We start from the raw sequence: 22964 nt of genomic DNA, 5'->3' as shown, positions 1-22964 counted from the left end.
TAACAACATAATAAGCCTCCATGAACCCACCACCCGAAACAAAAGCTAGAATTTATCAATAACCTACCTCTAACCATGAGATCCCCTCTGGGTCACACACACACACCCATCCCCCTGCTCAGGTAATGGGACAAATTTCTTTTGCTTATTATCAATTCAACAAATATTGACGATACACCTTGGACGGGTCAGGAGCTGCGCTGGAACGCCCCTGCCAAGGCAAGCCCAGAACCCTGTGGTCATCATTCTCTTGCTGCTTTATGCAAAGGAGTCTGTGCTACATGTAATCTTCTGGGATTTACTTTTTCCCTTAAGCCAAATCGCTAATGTCATCCGTATTATTTTGTGTCACTGTGGTTCATTTGTTTTGACTGCAATAGAATATCCCATTGTGTAAATATACCACGGCCAGCTTCTTAAAACCTGGCTCAGTCCCAAAACATAGATATTTATGTTAGTTCTTCCGTTCAAAAAATATTTATTAAAGATCCACTAGATGCCGTGCATTTTAGGAGGACCGGTAATACAGGAATTAATAAGATGGTCTTGGTTTCTCTATTTCTGGCTTACATTTTTTTTATTTAGTTTGTTTTTTACTTCCTCTCTTTTGTTTTCAAGCACATATGGAATTTTTTTCTGTACAGCCACTACTCCGTGGATAGAAATTGAAAAATGTATTAGCCAAAGCTGATTTCAGTTCAGAGATGAGGAAAGCGAGGCCCTCGAAGTGTAGGCTGAAAGCTTGGTTCTGTTCCTTCTGTGCTTCAGCTTCTAGCACACTCCCAGCCTCATCAAAAGTATACAGTCAGTATTTGCTGAGTTACAAAAGAGACTCGCCCTACCTACTCCACTAATGCAGATATGCAGGCACAGGTGGGAACAGGGAGAAAAAATGACCTGACAGGTCAGGGCCCACTAAATGGACACTCCTAATGCCCTCAACCCCGCCCTCTTCTAGTCTGCCATGTCCCAGTAGCCACCCTCTCTCTGATTTAACTAAAAACACAAGAGCATGTAACCCATCGGCACAGCCTCCTGCTTTTTTCTTCAAAATCTGTCCACTGCCAACTTACCGTCTCCCTCTCGCTCACCTCGCTCCAGCCATGCTAATCCCCACCCTTTCCCCGCAACACACCGAGCTCATTCCTGCTTTTTTTTTTTTGGCATCTTCTTATGAATCAAGTCTCAACTCAGGAGTCACCTCCCAAGAGAGGTCCTCCCTCCATCTGGGCACTCTCTCCTACCGCCGTGCTTTAACCTCCGCACGGAAGTGTAGAACCACAGAGCTGACATTCTCTGACCTTTCCTGGTTTATCTGTATACAGCCGTTTCTCCACTGCCAGGATGCCCACTTCTCCAGGGCAGGGTTTCTCCTCTCTTATTTCAGGATTTATCCCATCCTATTGTGATTATTTCTTATTTGTCTGTGGATCCATCGCTTGGAGTAGTGTCTGGTACAGTGTAGACACTTTACAAATACGTATTAAATTAAATTATTATGTTATCAGACAATTGGTACCAATCCTTTCCACTTTTAAATTGACTAAACTGGATGAGAGAACTTTGCAAACTGTTGTGTGCCAATTGTGTGTGAATTGCAGTGGGTGTTGTTATTCACTGACTCTGTAGCTACAACATATCTTCATTGTGGAAATAGTCCCCCTATCCAGGCCCTGGTATTGATGAAGCAGAGCTGGCTGGGAATGAGCGGCAGTGCAGGCTGCAGAATTCAGTTCAGTTCAGTTTAGCAGCATTTATTGAGCCTTTACTAGATAAAGCCTGGTACTGGACATTGAGGATAAAAGGGCAATCAGAAGCAGTGACAGCCCAAAGGGAGAATTGTTCTTATTAAGACCTGCACTAAGTGCTATGGAAGCAGAGAGGATAGGAAGGAAAAGGGAAGGCAGTTCATATGCGTGAGCCAGGCACTTTTCACCACATATCTCACTGTAGCACTTCAAAATAGGTGTTATTATCCCCATTTCATAAAGAGTAAACCCAAAGCTTATAGAGGTTACATACTTTGCCCAAACCACATAATAAGAGGCAAAACCTGTATTCTTACTCAGCCCTGGAGACCCCAGAGCCTGGCTGCTTCTGCCAAGCCGCACACACCCATGGCCAAATCACTGGAGAACAGTGCCAGCATGCCCCTCCAGCAGAGAACTCGAGTTGGGGAGGAAAAGAAAGGCACTCATCTTCTAAGCCACTGTGTCCTCTGTGCTCAGCCACAAGGGAAGGCAGCACCCAGAGACCCCATATCTAATTGGGAACACATACCCTGGGATTAGAAGAGGCTCTCTCGCTCCCAAATGGGACTGGGTTCCCAGCCAGATATGTACAATAGGGTCTTCAGTATATCCACCCACCATGGGAGCTGGTCACACCCTCAGCGTGATGGCCAGGCGGGTCCCAGGGGGGGATCCAGACCACAGGCAGGCCCAGGCTTTAACCACTCTTGCTATTCACCCAAGCCCATGGACTCCAGGTCCTGTGCCAGCCCGGGAAAGGGAAGAAGGAGAAGGAAGGCTTCTGGCAGCACAAGAGAATGCAGGAGAGGTTCTAGAGTGTGCACCTTCGCATCATCTTCCCTCTCATCTTTGCCTCACCAGAAAGGGGGTGCGTGTGCTCTGAGCATGAGCCCGTGTGCACACAGCTTCTGTGTGTCTGGCTCTATGTGGCTGTGTGAGCTCTGGGTGCACACAAGGGGTGGAGGAGTGGGGAGGACAATGCCTTTGTGTGTGTTTGTGTACCTCTGTCACAGGAGACCTAAGATCATGCTCTGAGAAATATCAAAGCATTTTGCTGGTTCTTTGGTTGTGTTTGTGTAGGGATAACACACATCCCATAAAGTACTCACACCTAAAGCATACGATTCAATGAACTGCTATGCACTTACACGTCCACATCACCCACACCCAGATGAAGATATAAATTTTTCCAACGCTCCAGAAAGTCCATTGTACTCCTTCCAAATCAATAATCCCCTCAACTCCTCAGAGGTAACTACTGTTCTGGTTTCTATAACCACAAATTAGCTTTGCCTATTCTTAACTTGCAAATAAATGGAATGATACGAAGTTTACTCTTTCGTGTCTGGCTTCTTTCCTTCATCATCAAGTACACATCACTGCATTTAATACTGTTCATTTCTTTCTGTTCCTGAATTATATTCCACTATATGAATATATGATTTATTTATCCACTCTATGAGTGATTGATTGGGTTTTTCTGACATCTAACTGCCATGGATGAAGCTACTCTGAACATTCATATGCAGATTTTTACCTAGATATATGCATTCATTTCTCTTGGGCATATCCTAGGAATAGAATGACTAGACAATAGAAAAATAGATTAGTCATTTGTTTAGCTTCAGTAGATTCAGCCAAAGCATCTTCCAAAGTGTTTATACCTGTGTATGGTCTAAATTTATGTGTTCCAGTTATTCCACATCCTCTCCAAGACTTAGTATCGTCAGTCTTTTTCATTTTAGCCATCCTGATGTCTGTATAGATATATCTCGTTGTGGTTTAATTTCCATCTGCCAGATGAGTAACAGTGATAAGCAGCTGTTGATGTACTCACTGGCCTTTTATGATGTATCTGGTTAAGTTTTGACAGAAGTATAATGTCTATAGCAATAGATGATTAACAAAAAGAATATACATGACAACCCAGCAATCAGCTATTCCCACAATTGTAAATTAGTTGCCACTATTAGAAAACTAGTTGTACCAGGTCAAATAGGTACATAACTGAATTTTTTGTTTTTAACCAGATATTTGGCTATCACAAAGACCCGCAACTTAAATTCAGCAGGGAAAAGGGTTACAGACAAGAATCGAGAGGCAGCCTCAGCTCCAAAGCTTTGCTTGAACAACTGTCTGACTGCTTTTCCTTCTGTTACAGGATACTGACAGTGATCAACCCCTGAACAGCCTCGGTAAGCTCAGATCCAGCTTCCCTTTGTCTATTTCAGCCTCTGATTTTCGATTAATTGCCAAGTGGGTATTCAGCCCCTCTTGTGTGCCCCTTACCACCACCACCAAGTGCTAAGTGCTGTTGAGGACATCCATCCACCCACCCATCCATCCGTCATTCAACAGATAGATATATTGAGCACTGTTTACAGTTCTAAGGCTGCAAAAATCTCCAAATTAAAGCAAGTCTACAAAAATGCCCAAATCAAGGCACCATCAAGAGGTTACCTTGACTCAAGAAAGGCCAATGAAGTTCAGGGTTTCTCTCTCAATTGGAAAGGCACACGGTGAACATGGTGACATGTGCGGGCTTTCTCTCCAGGCATCTTCTTTCATGAAGCTCCCCCCAGGGGTATTTTCCTTCTTCATCTCCAAAAGTCTCTGGCTGCATAGGCTCGGGTAGTTCTCGTAGCTATCTCATTGTTCTGAAGCTTTCTCCAAAACTCTTCCTCTCTTAAAGGATTCCAGTAAACTAATCAAGACCCATATGGAATGGGTAGAGTCACATCTCCCTCTATTCAAAAGCTAATACCCACAACTGGGCGAGTTACATCTCTGTGAGGATAATCTAATCAAATCTCTAGCATACAGTGTCAAATAGGGTTTAAAAGAAACAGCTGCCTCCATAAGATTGGATTAGGATTAAGCATGGCTTTTCTGGGGTACATAAATCCTTTCAAGCCAACACAACGTGTAAATTCCGGGACCCGTTCTACAAGTAGGTGGCATAATCTCTGGGTAAAAAGGAAACCTAAAGTCCCAAGAGCAGTGGTTCTACAACTCATTAATTTAGCTACTCATGCTCGCATTCATTCAACAAATATGGGAGCGCTGCCACAGGCTAGGCCCTGAGCTGGTGCTGAGCTATACCAGTAAATAAGGCAGCCAAAATCTTTGCCATCATAAAGTTCATGGTCTAACCATGTTGTGAAGGACAAGCTAAGCAAAGGTGTTTCCAATGATAGAAAAGAAAATGGTAATGTTTCCCCTATTTACGTAGAAATAAAAAGTTAGTGGATAGGATGCCCCTAAAATGTAAGGGTCTTATTTTCTATTATGTTTTCTTAAACCTTCGCCTGCTAGCCTACAGGATCAGCAAAACAAATGAGCACACAACAAATTAATATGAATGGATAAGTAAGGAAATGGCCAATCCCACTAATTTTAACAGTTTATTTCATGGTTCAGGGTCACACATTTATTATGACCACAAGTGATGCCATCTTTAGCAAGTAGAACGGTGCCCAATTTGGACTTTGGAATTTAAATAGCAATAGACCATGGTGTTCCCCAAGAAGCACCATGGCTTTCAAGTGCTCCACCGCCTAAATAAACCCAAGAGCTATCAAAGCAGAAAACAAGTTAAGTTTGCTACAGATGCCATCAAGACGAGATCGGGGACACTCAAGCAGCTAGGGATAGCTTTCTGGGTCAGGTGACCATTGGCAGGGGGCCTGAAATATAAACATATGATCAAATAAACAGAAGAGAGCAAGGAGGGCATCAGTGGTGGCGAGAACAGCATTAGAGTTACTGGAGATTGTGCCAGGACCAGGAAGTGAACCTGCCCATCTGGAACCTAGAGTCAGTGATGGCTAGTAGTGGGAAACTCATCTTACAAAGAGAACAGGGCAAAATCCCACTGGCTTTGAAAGCCCAGAGAGGAGTGTGGTCTTGATACAGAAGTCATTGGAAGCCCTAGTATGTACTCAAGTGACAGGATGGAAGCAATAGTTTAGGCAGCTCTGTCTAGCAGCCATGTGCAGGATGGGGTAGAAGAAGGAACAATGGTGGGCAGAGAGACTGTTCAGAGCTCAGTGGGACTGTTAGATGTGAGAAAATAAACCACAAAAACCCTTCTCTTCATGATGAGAGAGAAGATCCTCTCTGAGAACCTCTGGGAGGTAGAGTCATTGGTCCCTGGACACAGGAAACTCATTAAGGGGCTCAAACAATAGCTCATCACATTTAGAGAAAGACCAACCTCAGGGGTGGATGGCACATAGTAGGTACTCAATAAACAAATCATGAATTAATGAATGAACAAAATGGCATCATGTTCATGGCCCCAGAAAAGAGGCTAGTACTGCAAACAGGCTGCTGGAACTTAAAAACAGTATCAGCCAACATTAGTGATGGCTGACTTTGTGCTAGGTGCTCATAATGTACAAGCAATAGGACTCCCAGCCCAAGTCCCCACTGTCTGGATTCTGTGTCTGAGGTTGAAACCCTCCCTTCTGAGGAGATGCAGAATTTCTCAAGTTTTTCCTTATCAACGGACTCAATGATATCAGCATTTACTGGACTCCAGTCTGGGGCTGGGTACCAATCTCTGCTTTTAGAGAATGGAGAAAAGGCATAGAGACAGACACATACAAGCCATAATTTGAGGTGGAATTCAATGGGAACTGTGAGAAAGACAGAAGGGATGTGTGTAAGAGAACAGAGCAAAGAGTAATTCATTTATTCATTCAACAACTATTCATTGAGCATCTACTATGAGCCAAGCACTGTTTGAGACATGGTTTGAGAATGAAGGTAAGTCAAGATAAGTCAGGAAATCAGGGAAGAGGATAAGTAATGAAACAGTGAAAAGGTACATGCATGAGGACTCAGAACTCTCCCACGGCAGGCAGAGGTCAGCCTGAACAGAGGGTGAAACACCCTAGAATAGACTAAGCCAAGAGGAGGGGAGGCACCCTGCAGAGGAGCCTCATTGAGGGGTGCTTAAGCCAAACTTGAGCGATGAAGAGGCCTGGGTGAGTGTATGGAGGCAGGGAAACATGTACTGAGGAAGCTGAGGCTGGTCTGCAGGAATAACCCTCCCCCCCCCCCCGACCCCAGCACTGACTAAAACTGACCCCAAAGCATTCCTGGGGCTCGGCACCCACTGGCCGGCCAGATGATGGGGAGGGCATGTCCTTGACAGGGGCAGTCTCCAAGTGCCGGCAGCCTCAGACAGGCTGGCCTCGGGCTTGCTGGCTGCAGCTCTTCCCCTCGGCCTAATGTCTCATTACAGATATCACCCCCCTGCGCAAACATCGGACCCCCTTGGAGACCTTCAAAAGGGTGGGTGTCCCCATCATTGCAGCAGTGCTGAGCCTGGTGACCATCATCGTCGTGGCTGTCCTCAGTAGGTGGCAGCCCCAACCCCACCCTACCCCACCCTACCCTCACCTCCCATTCCACCCTCAGCCACCCCCTCACCTTAAAGCCCACCCCAGCCTCCACCCTCCCACCTCAGTAGAGTCATGGGCAGGTGTTCTGCAGAATGTTTTGCAGAGAAGGCATGTACCCACATGTATCCACCCCCCTTCTTCCAAGAATGAGAGGAGGAGGCAAACCCAGCCCCCATCTGCCCCAAATGAGTTTCTCCTACGGTGAGAGCGCAGCTGCATACATTACAAGCCCACGCAGGCAATTTGCATGGGCAGCCACGCCCCTGCCTCCTCCTTCACATCTCCGCAAATCTGGAGCTGCATGGCTCTGAGCAGCTACACGGGCTGGAGGAGTAAGGAGCACTTCTGCCTGCGAGGAGGGGATGACGAATGGAGGCATCAGAGAAGGGTGCCCTGGCCAGTGGCATCTCTCCACCCTGTACCTTTGGCTCTGCCATTCCTGTCTCCATCAAGGCAGGTGTCTCTGCCCACCCTGACAAGGTGAGGAAGGTGCTAGCATCCTGACCTGTGACAACGAAAATTACACTGAATGAGCAGCGGTTTCCAGTCCCTTTCAGCCCTCACATCCTGTGGCTGAGTCCACGCCTTCACCCCTCTACCACATCCAAGGGCACAGAACACCGGAACTCCTGTTAAGCCCCATGACCTCTCTTAACCTCAGTGTCCTCATCTTTAAAGTGCCCTGCCTCCCTCAGAGACTTCGTGAGAACCAATGAGTCATATGTGTAAAATCCCTGAAGAAAAGTTAGGCTGTGCAGATGTGGGTGTGGCCCAGCAGCGGGCAGTGATTTGCCAACCAGGCAGGGAACAGCAGGACTTCCAGTAACACGTTCGCCTCTATGTGTATCCTTAGTGGTGGCATTTCCAACCGGCAGCAGCCGCAGCCTCGTCGGAGAACACTCGGAGATCTTCTGGTCCAAACCCTCATCTACACGGGAGGACAGAGGCTGGGAGAGGAGGGGCACAGTCGGGCACAGAGCCGGAACAGGAACCGGTCATCAGATGGGTAGATCCAGGTCCATGACCATCTCGGGGGCAGCAGATCCACAGTATAAACACCACCCAGATCGCTGAGAGCCCTGGATAAGATGCAGATGGCCCCAAATCATCTCTGCTTGACCTTGGGCTGACCAAACACAGCGCTGATTTTGCAGAGGCTTCAGCAGGTTTGCCATCCTAAGCCTGTTTCATTCAGAAGGGTAATAATGTGATGTTTTTTCTGAGCATCTGCCCGGTCACAGTGAAGAAAGAAGAAAAGGCCAAATTCCTTCAGGAGGAGCCAGGCCGGGCACTCATGTGTGATTTAGAGGTGGGCTCTCCCTGTCCCACGGTGTGCAATCAGAGGAAGGAACCCAAGCCTCCATCCCCAGCTAGGCTCCCTCAGTTCTTTGGCTTCTGGAATCTCAACTCATGCTTGTGGGACATGCCTTGGTGCAGGTGACTGGAGTGACCCTGCCTTGTCCTGGCTCCTAATCGTGAACCAACTCTGAAGCGCTAGGAAATATCTGGCCTGCATCTTCTGCCTTGGTTCACTCAAACCAGAAGCATTGGGGCCACCAGATCCCAACTGGAGCTCCTTCAGGGAAGTCATGAAGAGATGGCAAAGAGCACAGGCTTTGGAGTTAGACCTTGATTCAAACCCAGGCTCTACCATTTAATGCTGGTTGGCCTTAGGAGATTTTTCCCTGACACTTTGAGCCTCAGTTGCTGTCTTGGTAAGACAAGGAAATAATGGCACCTGCTCTTAAAGGTGCTGTCAGGATTATAAAAACAAATGCACAGAGCGCTCTCAGCCTGGGGATGGGGGGGCCAGCGTTACCCCAGTGCCAGCCTCTCAGGCTCAGTGGGGAATGGTGCCCAACTGCCAGGGGTCTTCGGCCCTGAATCATAACAAGGAGAATGTTTGAAATATCTGTGTCCTAAGGGGGTTGAAAACAAAACAAGAAGTGCCCCCCGTCAGCCCAAGATAACAAAAGGGCACCAGAATTTGAAGGCAGCTGGCAAGAAAAAACACCAACTTCTTAATGGCTCTCAACACCTAACTCTGGCTTTGTACTCAATAGTTCTCAGCTTCTTTCCCAACTCCCAGCTCCACTAAATGTCCCCACACCCTTCGGAGGCAGGTCATGATTCCACTGAACAGATGAGCAAACTGAAACCCAGGAACGGGCAGTGACTGGTCTGAAGTCGCACAGGAAGGCACAGAGCCAGGACTCAGGACTGGGACTTCCTTATGCCCATTATCTCACTTGACTCCTCAGCTTTCTTGTAGGTTTAGGGTGGGCATTATTATCTCCATCTCAAGGATAATAAAAATGCTACTAAGTGGCAGAGGTGTGCCTGGAAGTCAGACCTGCCTGTCTGCAACCCAGCACTCTTTTCAGGAAAGCCCATTCCCCACCCTGCCCCGGGCTGCCTTCTCGACCCTCAGCCCTCTCTGCTCCCTCCCTGAATTTGTCTTCCAGCCAAGGCGGTCCTGGACAAATACTACTTCTTCTGCGGGCGGTCCCTCCACTTCATCCCGAGGAGGCAGGCGTGTGACAGCCAGCAGGACTGCGCCTCCGGGGAGGACGAGCAGAACTGCGTCAAGAGCTTCCCCAACGGGCCCCCGGTAGGAGGTGAGTCTAGGCTGAGGGACAGGGAAGGGCACAGGAGGAAGTTAGCACAGGATGCCGCAGTCCACTGGGTAATATCTGCCAACTCACTCAGTGGTCTCCATACCCTTATAAAGACCATATCTTGCTTATCTTTGGATTCCTAGTACTTAACTCATTGCAGACATTTGGTAAATATTTGATGGGTAAATGTGGACCAGGGGACAGTCCACTGTCACTGTCACTGAGCATGCCCTGTTCCTGCTGTGCTTGGGTAGCATTAGGGCAGAGGGCTGGATTGGAAAACCTTGGGAGTTCCTTCCTATCTACGAAATCTGTTCTTCCAAGGGGAGCGGAGAAGAAACTATAAAGACATTTAACTAGCTATCAATCCTTCTATTCATTAGATCAGTATTTATTCCAACCCGCTGTGTGCCAGGGCCAGACTAGATCCTTAGAAGGAATAGGAGATGTTTCACACATAAAAACCCATGTTCTTTACAGCCCTGCTTGATCTAGCTGGTGCTTGGGCTCTAAGAAAAAAAAAGGTAACCCAAGTGATGGGTGATGCATGCTTTCGGGAGGCAAGGCTGAGTGACTTCTTATATATTTATCCCTTTTATATCAAAAGCCAAGTATCAGGATTCACGGGTGGTCCCATGGTAGAGTGCTCACCTTCCATGCAGGAGACCCGGGTTTGATGCCCAGACCATGCACTAAAAAAAAAAAAAAAGTCAAATATCTACGGGTACCTCCTTTCTACTGCCAGTAATGCTTTTCACTCAACCTCCCTGCTCTGGCCTTACACAGGGAGGGACCTAGGTTGCCTAGGAGAGAAATTTCCCCCGGTTGGGCAAATTGTGGGTAAACTGACCACAAAATTTATCATAACTGACACCTATAAGAGCAAAAGGGGGCTGCTGTAAATAATTGTGCCAGGGCAACAGGTCAAAGCAGAGGTCGGCCCCGGGACATTTTGCCACCCCGGCTACCCTCAGAGCTAGACTCCACCAGTCAGGCTAAATGCGATGGCGGAGCTTCTGCTGGTGCGGAACGCGCCGGTGCTCTGTGCTGCCCCCCAGTTCCGAGCTTGGGCTGTGCATGTGATGAGTTCTGAGGGGAGTGGGCCCAAGGGGCCCCTGCCCTCCTGCTGACCTGGGCTCCTCTCCCCTCCGCCCCCCACCCCCAGTCCGCCTCTCCAAGGACCGATCCACCCTGCAGGTGCTGGACCCGGACACGGGGGTCTGGGCCTCTGTCTGTTTCGACAACTTCACGGAAGCTCTGGCCGAGACAGCCTGTGGGCAGATGGGCTTTGACAGGTACCGCACCTCCACCCTGGACCCTCCTCCCCACCGCTCCTTCTTCCTTCTCCTGTCCCTCTTCTTCCTCCTTTCCTTCCTGCCTTCCTCATTCGTTCCTAAAAATAGAGACATTGGAGCCCAACAGATCCGCTTTTGAATCCCAGCACTTTCGCTTACAAACGCATGACGCGAAATCTCCTGAGCCTCAGTTTCCTAAGAGTTCGTTGGGGGAGCTAAAGCCGCCTCTGCAGATGATTCTGAGATCCCCGTGACCTCCATTCACCCTCTACCCTCACCCCAACAGGTCTAACACACTTCCAACTCCTTTGCAATCCTCTCCTTTCCTTTTTCTTCAATCCTCACACTTTCCTGGCTTTGCAAGAAGCTGTTCGTGGCCTGGAATTCAAAAACCTTACTTACTCTAAGTCTCATTAGTTAAAATTTAGTTTAAGAGGATCTGATTTCACTGGGGCCTCTTAAGCAATGCTAGCTCTCTCAGCAAATTCCAAAAGCAGCTCTAAATCTGAAATGGATGAAAAGGTGTATAATTATAATAAGGGTAATTAGCATGATATATATTTATATTCATTTGATCTTGGCAGAAAACCAAAAATGTAGTTATTACTCTATCTATATTAAGGATAGACTCAGAGAAGGAAAGTAACTTGCTTGTTGCTTGAGTCATGGCTGGGAGGCAGAAGACTGGAATTTTGCCCAAGACCCCCTAATGCCTGGGCACCAGGAGTTCTCACAGCTTCTCTGTTTCTAGTTTGGGGAATTCTCTCTTCTCATGGAGATTCATCTATAAAGGGAGGGGAGAGGGATGGTGAGACAATTATCACACAGAGCTTCCAACTGGATGGGACAGAAGATGAGAGTCTACATGTTCAGCTGCAGAGTGGGACAACCGCCGTGGGGAAGGCCCCAGACTTCTTCAGTATTTTTACAAAACTCGACCCAGACACCAGGCAGAAATGAAAAATAGTAGGAAGACATCCTCAATCAATCACAGCACTCTCTCCCATAGCCTCAAGGTTCTTTATCAGTAAATGCTCCAGGCAGCCATTACTAATGGATCAGGTGTATTTGGAGAGGACGCCCCTGCCATCTTCATTTTCAAGGACAGCTGGGAAGGCATGCCTACACCTGCTGTTTTTCTCCCCTCCTCCTGCAGGCAAGCTAGTCCAGCCCTACTTCCCCACTGCAGTCTGGCCAACTGCTGCATCAGCTGAACCCAGCACAGCAGTTTGATTATGAAACCCAGTGTCTCCAGGAGTTCTTAAGGTGATAGGCTCCTGGAATTTCTATCCTTCTGAAGCCTACAAAGACACCAAGTCATCTGACCCCTGGGCTCTACAAAATTAAAATTCATTAGAGTATAATTGGTGAATGGAGGTTAACTTTCCTGGAAACATCCATTTCTTTTATAGTTCCTCTTTCTATTGGAGCTCAGGTTTCTCTACTTTCCTTCCTTCTCCTGGATTAGAGGACTTTCTTGTCCTAGACCACGAAGCCATCGACGGTTCAAGGTGGAAGGGGCCCTCGGGATCATCTGGCCCACCCATCATTTTACAGAAGAGGAGACTGAGGCGTAAAGAAACCCAGAGATGGAATGTGACCTACCCACAGTCACACATCAAGTTAGTTTCACAAACAAGAGCCTAGGTCTTGAGAGTTCGTAATACCACACCCGGTACGGCTAGACTCTAGTCTTTCTAGGTCCAGTGTGTGGGCCGAGCAGATAGCACTGACATTTCTGACTGGAAATGTGAGAATACGCCAGTCAGCCAGTACCAGGGACTGATCCCAGCCCGAGGTGCAGAGCTCGTGCTGCCTGATTGGGTGAGAGGGAGAAGTAAGATTCGGAAGAAGAAGATTCAGTAAAGGATCAGAAAGATGGGATTAATCAGGGAAGACTTCCAGGAGAAAGGAAGATTTAAACCCAAGACTCGAAAGAAGGCCAGCATGGATTAACAACACGAAAGAGGGACAATAGTCCAAGTGAGAGATCATGTTTGTCTGACTTCTTATGAAGATCAGTCTAGTCCTGGCCTGTCTCTAAGGGGGCCCACTAGCAAATTCAGACCAATGCCTTATTTACAGACCTGAACATCTGCATTCCAGTTCCCTCCAAGGTAACTGGGGGTGGGGGGTGGGCACTCACCTGGGTCCCTTCACCTTCCAGAAGAGACTTTTGGGACAGAGTTTGGGTACCACTTAAAATAAAGACTGAGCTGGAAGATAAGGAAGGGAATCCCCAATATTTCTCCAGAGCTCTGAGTCCTGGGGTGCCAAAGGAATATCCTTTTATCAGACAAAGGACAAGGACCAAGAGGAAGGTTCCCTCCTCTCCCCTGCCACTCCCAACCACGCATTCCCCACCACCTTCTCTCCTGGGCATGGGGTCTCTTGTTCTATTATCCTGCCCCAGCTCACATCTCTCTCTCCCTCCCAATGTGAGCAGCAAACCCACCTTTAGAGCTGTGGAGATTGGCCCAGACCAGGAGTTGAATGTCATTGAAATTACAGAACACAGCCGGGAACTGCAGGTGCAGAACTCAAATGGGTAAGTGAGAGGAACGCTCCTTCTAGTCTACGAAAGGTCAATGCATGGAGCCTGCTCTAGGGCTCCAGCTCACCCCTGAGCTGACTGGCACACCGGCAGCAAGGAAAAAGTGAGCAGATCACAGGGAGAACTCCCAGCCGGGCAGATCACTAAATTCCAAAAGGAGAGAATCACATTTCCTAGAGGTCTTCTATGTTGACTTTTTTTTTTAATGCAGTGAACAGTTGGACATTTCTAACTGGGCTGGACAAAGTGCTCTGTCTTATCCCAAAGCAGGGGGAAAGGAGAAGGTGAACTTGCTATTGGTCTGAATAGTAAAACCAAATGTTTTCTCCTACTCCCTTAGGTCCACCCCCCCACCCCCCCAATAAATCTGACAGGTAAGATTCCCCAAGGGCACTTGGTCCTTCCTGGCTACTTTCCCAGGCCCGCAGTAGTGGGACCCTCCCCACATTCCCAACCCTCCAGGGAAAGAGACTCCACAACCTTTGAGAGCGGCCCATCCCTAGTGCTTGCCACCTGCACCAGAGCACAGCCTCTAAGCAGTATCTGTCACACTGCAGCCAAGAAGCTCAGAGCGGATGCTGGCTTCTTAGTATGTGGTGAGGTCACTGAGAACTGCTTAGTCATCAAAGAATAAATCTTGATAAGGACAGGGATGGTAGCAGAAGGACGGCTTGCCTGGAATTCCATTGAAATCTCATTCTTCTTCCTTATGGAAAGCCCGTAAGGCAGCAGGTTTGGTTCCAGGCTCTGCTCTCTTCCATCCCAGGCTGCCCCAGAAGCCTGGGTTGGGCTCTGGCACTGCCAGGGCCCAGTACATCACTGGGACTCAACAGTGGGGGTTTCGAATTGAATGGAAGGGAACTGAGTATGAATGTAGCGTCTGTGAAGCCCTTACCATACCAGTTCCAGATCTCCCAGGTGGCTGGGAGGGGACTTGAATGCAGTCGTGCCAGGAGACCTGAGTCCCTAGCTCCCAGCCAAGGGAGAAGCAGAGACCACAGGGCTCTGGGTCTGTCTTCCAGGAGCTGTCTCTCGGGCTCCCTGGTTTCCCTGCACTGCCTTGGTGAGTACATGCCCCCTCTCTGTGGGTTTGGGCCTTGGGCCACCAGTGAGCAAGAGGGAAGCTGTTCCTCTGCATTCCTAAATCTCTCAGATATCAAGCCTCACTCTGCTTAGGCCCAGCCTCACTTCCTTGAGACTTGGGCTCCTTCAAGTGGTTCGTGTCAAGAACTCCCTCCTACCGTCTGCATACAGCCCCTAACCCAGCAGAGGTCTGGGAGAGAGAGTCCCGGAAAGACAGGGCTAGAGGTCCACCCCTTCCCTGCCCCTGCTCAGGGCCCACACAGGCCTCCTTTTCACATAGTTAATCCAAGATCAGACCAGCCACACTGAACGGTTAGAATATGACTGACACCGTCAGGTGCTGGTTAGAAACAGAAAATACAAGACAAGGAAAAGAACTGGTCGCTATCCTCAAGGAGCCTACAACCAGGTATGTGTGAAGTGCTAGTCACAGTTGATGTGCTGCACAGAGCCCTGGGCTGGGGTCAGGAGACCTGGATACTGTCCCACTGACTTACTGTGGGACTTTGACAACTCACCTAGCTTCTTCACAGTTCATTTTCCCCAAGAACCTCAGAACTTTTAGTCTAACTGCCCAGTGAGGATCTCAAGGGGCCCTTCTAGCACTAACAGAGGGAATGAGAAGAGAAAACAAACCGTGTGACCAAGACTCATCCTACCTGCCTGTGGGAGAACTGGAGCTGAGTGGGACCAGGAAGGGTGGACAGAAGTTGGAAAGTCTAAGAAGAGAGGAAGACCATCGTCACTCCCTTTGCAGTTTGATAGTAAATATGCTTCCCTGTTGGATGTTAAGATTCTTATTCATCACTGTGTGACTCCTTATGTGGGGCGCTGACACATGGTGGCCAGTGAGTGAAAGGATGAATGAATGAATGAATGAATTGTCACATCATCTGACCTTCACTGAGCAGCACTGAAGACACCAGGAGGCATTAGAAACAGACCCTCACTTGAGACACCTTCAGTCTCACTGGGAAGACAAGAGTGAAGCAAAGGCAGATCAGCACCTGGGGAAGCCTATGGAAACTTCCAGCAGGTAGTACCTGGGCTATTCGCTGAAGAATGAATCTGTAGGCTCCAGGATGGAAAGAGCATGTCTGGTTTTCTGTCGTATCACCATTCTATTCCCAGCACTGTCCCTGAGGCACAGTAGGCACTCATTACAAATCTGTCAAATTAATTAATGATTTAGATAAACAGGAGAGAAGACAGCATCTCAGGGATGAGGGCTCCCTTAAGCAAAAACAGAATAACTTTAAGGGAGCTACAAGCAGATCAATTTAGCTAGATGGAGACTATATAAGGTCAGCAGAAGGCTGCCAGGAGAAAGAGTTTAAACTCTACCCTACAAGTTTAAACTCTAAGAGAATCAAGGAGTTTTTGAGCAAATAAGCACAGTGATCTGTAGAAAGCAGTGTTTGAAGTTAGATGTTGTTTAGAAATCCCCTGCCTAGTACAGGGCCAGGCAAGCAGGAGAGAACCAGAAAGGCTGGTGGCCTTTCCCCATTTAGAACTACCGCTGTGGAAATCAGCTTCCAGAAGGGGTGAGGAGAAGGAGGTATTTACAAGAGTTTGAGAGTTGGAAGTGAAAGCCAGGGCAGTGGGAAGACACAATGTCAATTTGGGAGACTCACTCGGGAGGAAAAGGACTTGGAGAAAGGTGAGTTCTGGATGGAAGGATCTGGAGCTTTCTTCCCACTTCCGGGTCTCAAAGCAACAAAGGGCGTCTGTTTACTGTTACACAGCGGGAGCGGCTGCAGAGGTTTATGAAAACTTGGGTAGGGTTTTCGCAATTCTGCATCACTGATTTGTAGATCATGAATTCCCAGCACAATGGACACACCCTTGGTTACAATCTAAACTCCTATACACTTCTAAAGCCAAAAAGGGGGGGGAGGGGGGAGACTCTGCTCTGGGACAGTCAAAACTCCCCATAAATAATTTGAAACCAGCCTGGTCCTATCCCCACTCCCAGCCCCTGCCACAAAAGCCTACTCAGGATAGACCTGAGGCTCCCCGGGGAGGCAGCCCTACCCCCCAGAGCCTGACTTCCTGCCTTCTCCGCTCCCTCCTACTGCGTCCAGCCTGTGGAGAAAACCTGAAGGCCCCTCGGGTGGTGGGCGGGGAGAAGGCCTCTGTGGACTCTTGGCCTTGGCAGGTCAGTGTCCAGTACAACAGACAACACATCTGTGGAGGGAGCATCCTAGACCCCCACTGGATCCTCACGGCAGCCCACTGCTTCAGGTAAGGCCTGAAAGGGCATTGAGGTCGCAGAGGGCCAGTGTGCCTGAGGCCCCTGTCTCCTGACTTGTTTTCCCCTACTCCCTTCCAGAAGACCACATGTCAGCACACGGCCACCCCAGTAAGAAACTGGACGTGATGTCCTTTGTTAAGCCTTGGGGGTCTGATCAGAGCATGCTGGTCACCAAGCTTAACCTCTGCCTAGTGGGAAGCCACCAGACACACAGTGTCCCCAGCCCACCCCCATACTGTGCTCTCTACAAGAGTCTTTTCAGCTCCCTGAAATCCACAAGAACTCACTCCCACTTTGCCAGCCTTCTAGGAAGTGGTCCTTGGGTCTAGAATTACTACCATGCCTTCTTTACATCCAGAAAATTTTAAAATAATTACTTAAAAATAATTTTTATTATTATAGATCCCCTTAGAGGCCAGCAGTGCAAGGCCTGCCTATACCTCTGGGACCAGGTCCTCTTCACTTTCATTCACTCAACATATATTGAGTACCTACTAGGTACCAAGCACCGTATCACATGCCTGGGTGCATTAGAACCTATTGCTGTCTTCAGGAAGCTCACAGCTTAGATCAGTGGTTCTTAAGCTTTTTTGAGAATCTGGCAAAGTCATAAACACTTGCCTAGAAAAACAGCTTTGTCTGTTGTAGGGAGAAAGAAAGGCAGGTACATAGCAATACGTAACAATTGTACTGACCACAATACAAGTACCACACGTGTAACAGAAACCATTACAAAGGCTGGTGGAGAAAGTGCCGCAAGTGCTACAGATTAGGCATTGGGAGCACCCCTCCAGCTGGAGATCTCCTGGGGCTGGTTTCACTGGACAAGAAGGATCAAATCCCCTTTTAGAAGTTGGGTTGTAGAGGATGATTCCACAAGGATGGTGGACTGTCCCTTTCCCACCACCCCCTGCACCCGCCAACACATTACCTCCTAAGGGAGGAACACCCAGCATTCCAGCCCCCAAGACCAGGGGCTTTGGCAAAGCCTCCTCATGTGAACTTGGGCTTGAACACAGTCTTCCTCTGGCCCCAGGAAGCATCTCGATGTGTTTAACTGGAAGGTGAGGGCAGGTGCAGACAAATTGGACAGCTTCCCATCCCTGCCTGTGGCCAAGATCTTCATCATTGGCTTTAACACTACGTACCCCAAAGAGGAAGACATTGCCCTTGTGAAGCTTCAGTTCCCACTCACATTCTCAGGTAAGACTTGGTACCTGGGAACAGAACCCCGAGGACAACCCAATTCCCTAGAGTCAGATTCTAGGGTCCCTGCCTGCCAGTAGCTCACTAGGTGGTCTTGAGCACATCATTTCGCCTCTCAAGGCCTCAGTTTCCCCATTTGTTTCCAACTAATGTATCAGCCTAACCTCACTGTAAGACGTGAGGCTTCCCAGAGCTGTCCACTGCCATCCCGCCCCATCCCCTGCAGGAGCATCTCTGAATATCTGTTTTCTTCATTTGGATCACCGCAAATGAGAATCATAGAATCATCCAAACTCAAGGACCTAAAAGATCATCTAGTCCATACCCCAGCCCCAATCAATGACCACTTTGCCCCTCTTTGCTCTCCTCCAAGGGCGGGGAACTCACTACTTCTAAAGTAGCCCATAGACTCTTTGAATAACTCTGTTAGATGACTCATGCTTATATTGAGTAATATTTAGATCAGCGTTTCCAATTGTGGATTCAATGGAACAGTGGTCCCTTGGGGAAAAGAGGGTTCTATTGTCAAGTAGGTTCAGGAAATACTGGCATCCTTCTTGGAGAGCCATGGGGCACATTAGTATATTAAAGTATGAGACATTTTTAAAAGAATTTTTTTTTATTGTGTTGAACCCATGTTTTCTAAACTTATTTGACCACAGAACTATTTTCATGCGACTTCTATTAACATCCAAGGAAACTAGTGTTATGGAGATCCTGGTGTGGACCCTTTCTGAGTTTTTGGCTGCCAGGCTCTCCAAAACCCTGGATCTCCTCTTCCTCTCTGCTCCTGGCAGGCACAGTCAGGCCCATCTGTCTGCCCTTCTTTGATGAGGAGCTTGCTCCAGCTACCCCACTTTGGATCATCGGATGGGGCTTTACGGAACAGGGTGGAGGTAAGTCCTAGGATCAGTACCACAGGGCAAAAGATTCCCTTGTATGAAGGAGCAACCCCCAGAGGTTATGGGAAGGAGGACCATACTTCAGAAAATTTCATTCTGGAGGTCCAAGCATCAGGACGCCAGGGAAAAAGCAAAGTGTCTTGACAAACCAGAGACTTAACCTGGGCAGGAGGTAGGAGACAGGGGTGGGAATGTTTTAGTTTCCAGCTGCTAAACCAAATACCATGCAATGGTTTGGCTTAACCACAGGAATTTATTAACTCATGGTTTCAGAGGCTAGGAAGCTTGCTTTCTCCCAGTGTTCATGTTTTCTGACTGGCCCGCAACCTTTGGTTTCCTTGACTATTCCGACACATGGCAATGCACAAAGCAGCATCTTCTCCTTTCTCTTCTGGGTTCTATTGACTTCCAGCTTCTGGCTTCTCCCCATGGCTTCTTGATTATGTGTCCAATTTCTGGTGCTTATAAGGACTGCAGCTATATGGGATTAAGGCCCACCCTCATTCTTTTGGGCACACCTTAACTAATAGCATCTTCAAAGTTCCTATTTACAAATGGGTTCACACCCACAGGACCAAGAGCTGGGACATGAACTTGCCTTTTGTGGGGAAAAGATCAATCTGCAACAGAGCATGAGTGTGTTTTCAACCTCCCAGGAAAGCTGTCTGATGCACTGCTGCAGGCATCAGTCCAGGTCATTGATAACACACGTTGCAATGCAGAAGATGCATACGAGGGGGACGTTACCGAGAAGATGCTGTGTGCAGGCATCCTGGAGGGCGGTGTGGACACCTGCCAGGTGGGGCCTCCGAGGGTCACAGGGGAATTTTATGGAAAACGGCATAGGTCCTAGAGAGACAAGAAAATCCGGAGACTGAATGCCCCACCTGAAGTCTTGCATATAGTGTGCTGAAGGGAGGAAGGGAGAGAAGGTTGGAAGGAAGAAATATAGTCAGATAAAGATAGAGAATGGAGGGAGGGAGGGAGGAAGGGAAGGATGGATGCATGGATGGATGGATATTAGAGACAAGCAGAAAGATTTTAAGCGTCTATTTCATATACTAAGATGACATTACCTGCACCACCCCCCTGCCCCGACTTCCCAGTATCTAAAAGATTATGAGCCCCTTGAGGAAGGAACCCCAGGTCTACTCTCTCTGTGACTGCCTCCAAGCTGCTGAATTACCCTAGACAAAACCCATCTCATGCTGGACGGGCTCTGGGGTGATGTCCCCTCATCACAGTCCCACTGGCCATCAGGACTGCTTAGCAATCTCTTTACACATTGTCACCCCCATCCCCAGATCATCTTCAGAGCCATTTTCATTAAAACCCCTAATCTACTTGCGCCACAGTCCCATTCAATCCTTCCTTCAAGAGTCATCTAGAAGACAGCTCGTGTGTGCCAGGTACACGCTGGGCTTTGGGGACAAGGTCCACCTTCCCGGGGCTCACTATTAGATGGGGGTACGCAGGCAAACAAATGGACTCCAGTGTTACAGGTTTTGAGGAAGGAAGCCCCAACTTTCTTGTCTGTTATTTGTTTGTTTCTTTTCTCTCTCCAGCTCCCCGCCCCACCCCACCCCCATACACACACACATTCAATTCTAAGCTTCCTGAGGGCAGGGATCTTTGTGGGGTTTTCATTCATTGAATCCCAATTGCCTGAAACAGTGCCTGGCACAAAACAGACCCTCGATAAGTGTTTGGGAAAAACTAGATTAAGCTAAAACACAAACAGGCTTCCTCACTACAGGACCCTTTGGAGCTTCCAATTTACTAGTGTGCCTTGTGAATCTCCAAGATTCACTCCCACAACCTACTTAACCGCAGATGGAATTCTCTTGCACCAAAGGGTAAAAGGGGCAGAAACGACAAGGGCAAAGGGAACAAAAACAGGACAGTAGAGAGCACTGCTCCTGGAGAGCGTCTAAGAACAGGTGGCCAGTTCAGGGAGGGGAGGAGGGGTGGAGCCCACCCCACCCGCCCTCTGCAGCAGCCCTGGTCTGGCCTCTCACAGGGTGACAGCGGTGGACCCCTGATGTACCACTCTGACCAGTGGCAGGTGGTGGGCATCGTGAGCTGGGGCCATGGCTGCGGGGACCCACGTACCCCAGGGGTGTACACCAAGGTCACAGCCTATCTCAATTGGATCTACAGTGTCCGGAAGGTGAGCAGTTTGCCCTACCTGCTGTGCCCGCCCTCCCTTCCGCTACCCCGGGGACATTAGACCATCCTTGGGGTTTGATTTAAATGGCTCCGGGACAACCCTATGCGCCCCAGATCACTTTTGCTCTCCCAGTAAGTTAGATTCCATCATTAAAGGCTGAAATTTCTCAGGTTAGAAACTCCTGCTAAATGAAATACCCTAGGGGATGGAAAACACTGAGCTTTATCATTCTCTACTCCCTGCCAGAATAAGTCTATCAGATCCTGTCCAGAGAGTAGTTTCTGATAAAAAGGAGAGTGGAAAGGATTCCGTGACTTCCAGGACCCTAGAGGATAGAGAGAGTAGCAAATGGCATCAGAAAAAGGAAGATTAATTTTGCTGTGTCACCACTTTGTCCAAGACTCTCCAGTTTCAAATCATCTAACTTTCTCTTTGTTGGTCTCTTCTATTCTAGTCTGAGCTGTAATGCTTCCTCCCTGCCCTGCCCACCTGGGGATCCTCCAGACTTCAGACAAAGAGCCTCAGCTCCCTGGGACACACACTCTCTGCTCACAGCCTCGGCATTTCTGGTGCAGTAAAGGGTGTCCATTCCTGAAAGAGTTCCCCCAGCCCACAAGTGCCCAGGACGAAGCCAGCAGTGCTAACCCAGCACCCCAGAGAGAGGAGCACCCACTGCAGTAGCCAGCCTCAGGGCTGCCGTCTCAGAAGGCATTGCTAAGCCGACAAGAAACTTTCCCACAAGAGGAATGGAGGCAGTTTCTCTTGCGGGAACCGAGAGCACCAGGGCTGGAGTGGAGTGAGGAGAGGGTGTGAGACAGCCCTCTCCTTCTCCACCCATCCTTAAGTACCCTCCCCGCCAAGGAAGGAATCAGTTGACGGTAAAATGTACTGTTCTACTGATGGTGTGACTACTGTTATTTACTGTTGTTACTGTTGTCACCTTTATTAAACCAGAGTGTGAAATCTATGGTGTATACTGCCTGGGTTGCTTGATAGAACTGAGCTAGGACTATTGAATCATGATCTTTATTCTTTGGTCCAGGTAGGAAAAGATCCTAAGGAGGCAATTGCTTCTCAAACCAGGAGCGGAGGAGAAAGGAGACATAGAAACCAGAGCCACAAAGTGGGGTGGCCATGAACTATGAACTGGGGAGCCAGGATGAGCAAGCTTCTCCCACCTCCCTCCTCCGCTCTCGCTGCCATCCACGGACCAGAGATAACCTGTGATCTGGGAGGGAGATGACTTGGGTTCTCCAGAGCAGCATTAAATCATATCTCCCTGGGTGGCTGAAAAGAGGTATTGTACCTCTGAATCCTAACCTATTTCTTCCACCTAGAAAGTCCTCATTCATTCATTCAAAAACAACATAAAACTTGTATCACCTGCTGGCCATGAGGAAGGCCCCAGCTGGGTTCTGGAGATATAAACATGAAAAAATTCCTGCACTCAATGATCGGAGAAGTGGGTCCCACGGGCTCTGGCTGGTGGCCACATGGAGGCTCAGGTGTCCTGAGGACCCTCTTGTTAGAGTTGTCAGATTCTAGATAAAACAGATTTACTAATGTCTTACTAAGTTCCTAGGAGATAATAGAAATCCTCAAGGGCTAAATAAATAAATAAAACAAAACAAGTCCATCAGAACCACAAGCTAAAACTAAGGCAGAGACCTGGGAGCAAATAAAAGGCTGAGAAAAAAAAAAACGAACCTGGATTCACTAC

General features: G+C 48.4%; 1 protein-coding gene across 1 annotated transcript in view; it reads left to right on the top strand.

Annotated features, from left to right (window-relative positions):
• Positions 1 to 22266, top strand: part of TMPRSS4 (transmembrane serine protease 4) — a 34086-nt gene extending 11820 nt beyond the window's left edge. Inside the window, exons 2-13 of the mRNA XM_077112778.1 lie at positions 3913 to 3946; positions 7003 to 7116; positions 9628 to 9780; positions 10946 to 11075; positions 13522 to 13623; positions 14652 to 14692; positions 16797 to 16956; positions 18003 to 18169; positions 18970 to 19068; positions 19731 to 19873; positions 21095 to 21244; positions 21699 to 22266. Coding sequence (XP_076968893.1) covers positions 3913 to 3946; positions 7003 to 7116; positions 9628 to 9780; positions 10946 to 11075; positions 13522 to 13623; positions 14652 to 14692; positions 16797 to 16956; positions 18003 to 18169; positions 18970 to 19068; positions 19731 to 19873; positions 21095 to 21244; positions 21699 to 21710 — 1305 coding nt within the window. The 3' untranslated portion in view covers positions 21711 to 22266. The remainder of the gene's footprint in view (positions 1 to 3912; positions 3947 to 7002; positions 7117 to 9627; positions 9781 to 10945; positions 11076 to 13521; positions 13624 to 14651; positions 14693 to 16796; positions 16957 to 18002; positions 18170 to 18969; positions 19069 to 19730; positions 19874 to 21094; positions 21245 to 21698) is intronic.
• The last annotated feature ends 698 nt before the right edge of the window (positions 22267 to 22964 follow it).

This window comes from Tamandua tetradactyla, chromosome 8 (genome assembly GCF_023851605.1).
Source record: "Tamandua tetradactyla isolate mTamTet1 chromosome 8, mTamTet1.pri, whole genome shotgun sequence".
Lineage (NCBI taxonomy): Eukaryota > Metazoa > Chordata > Mammalia > Pilosa > Myrmecophagidae > Tamandua > Tamandua tetradactyla.
The sequence above is the reverse complement of the archived record's forward strand: the minus strand, read 5'-3'. Positions and strand labels throughout refer to the sequence as shown.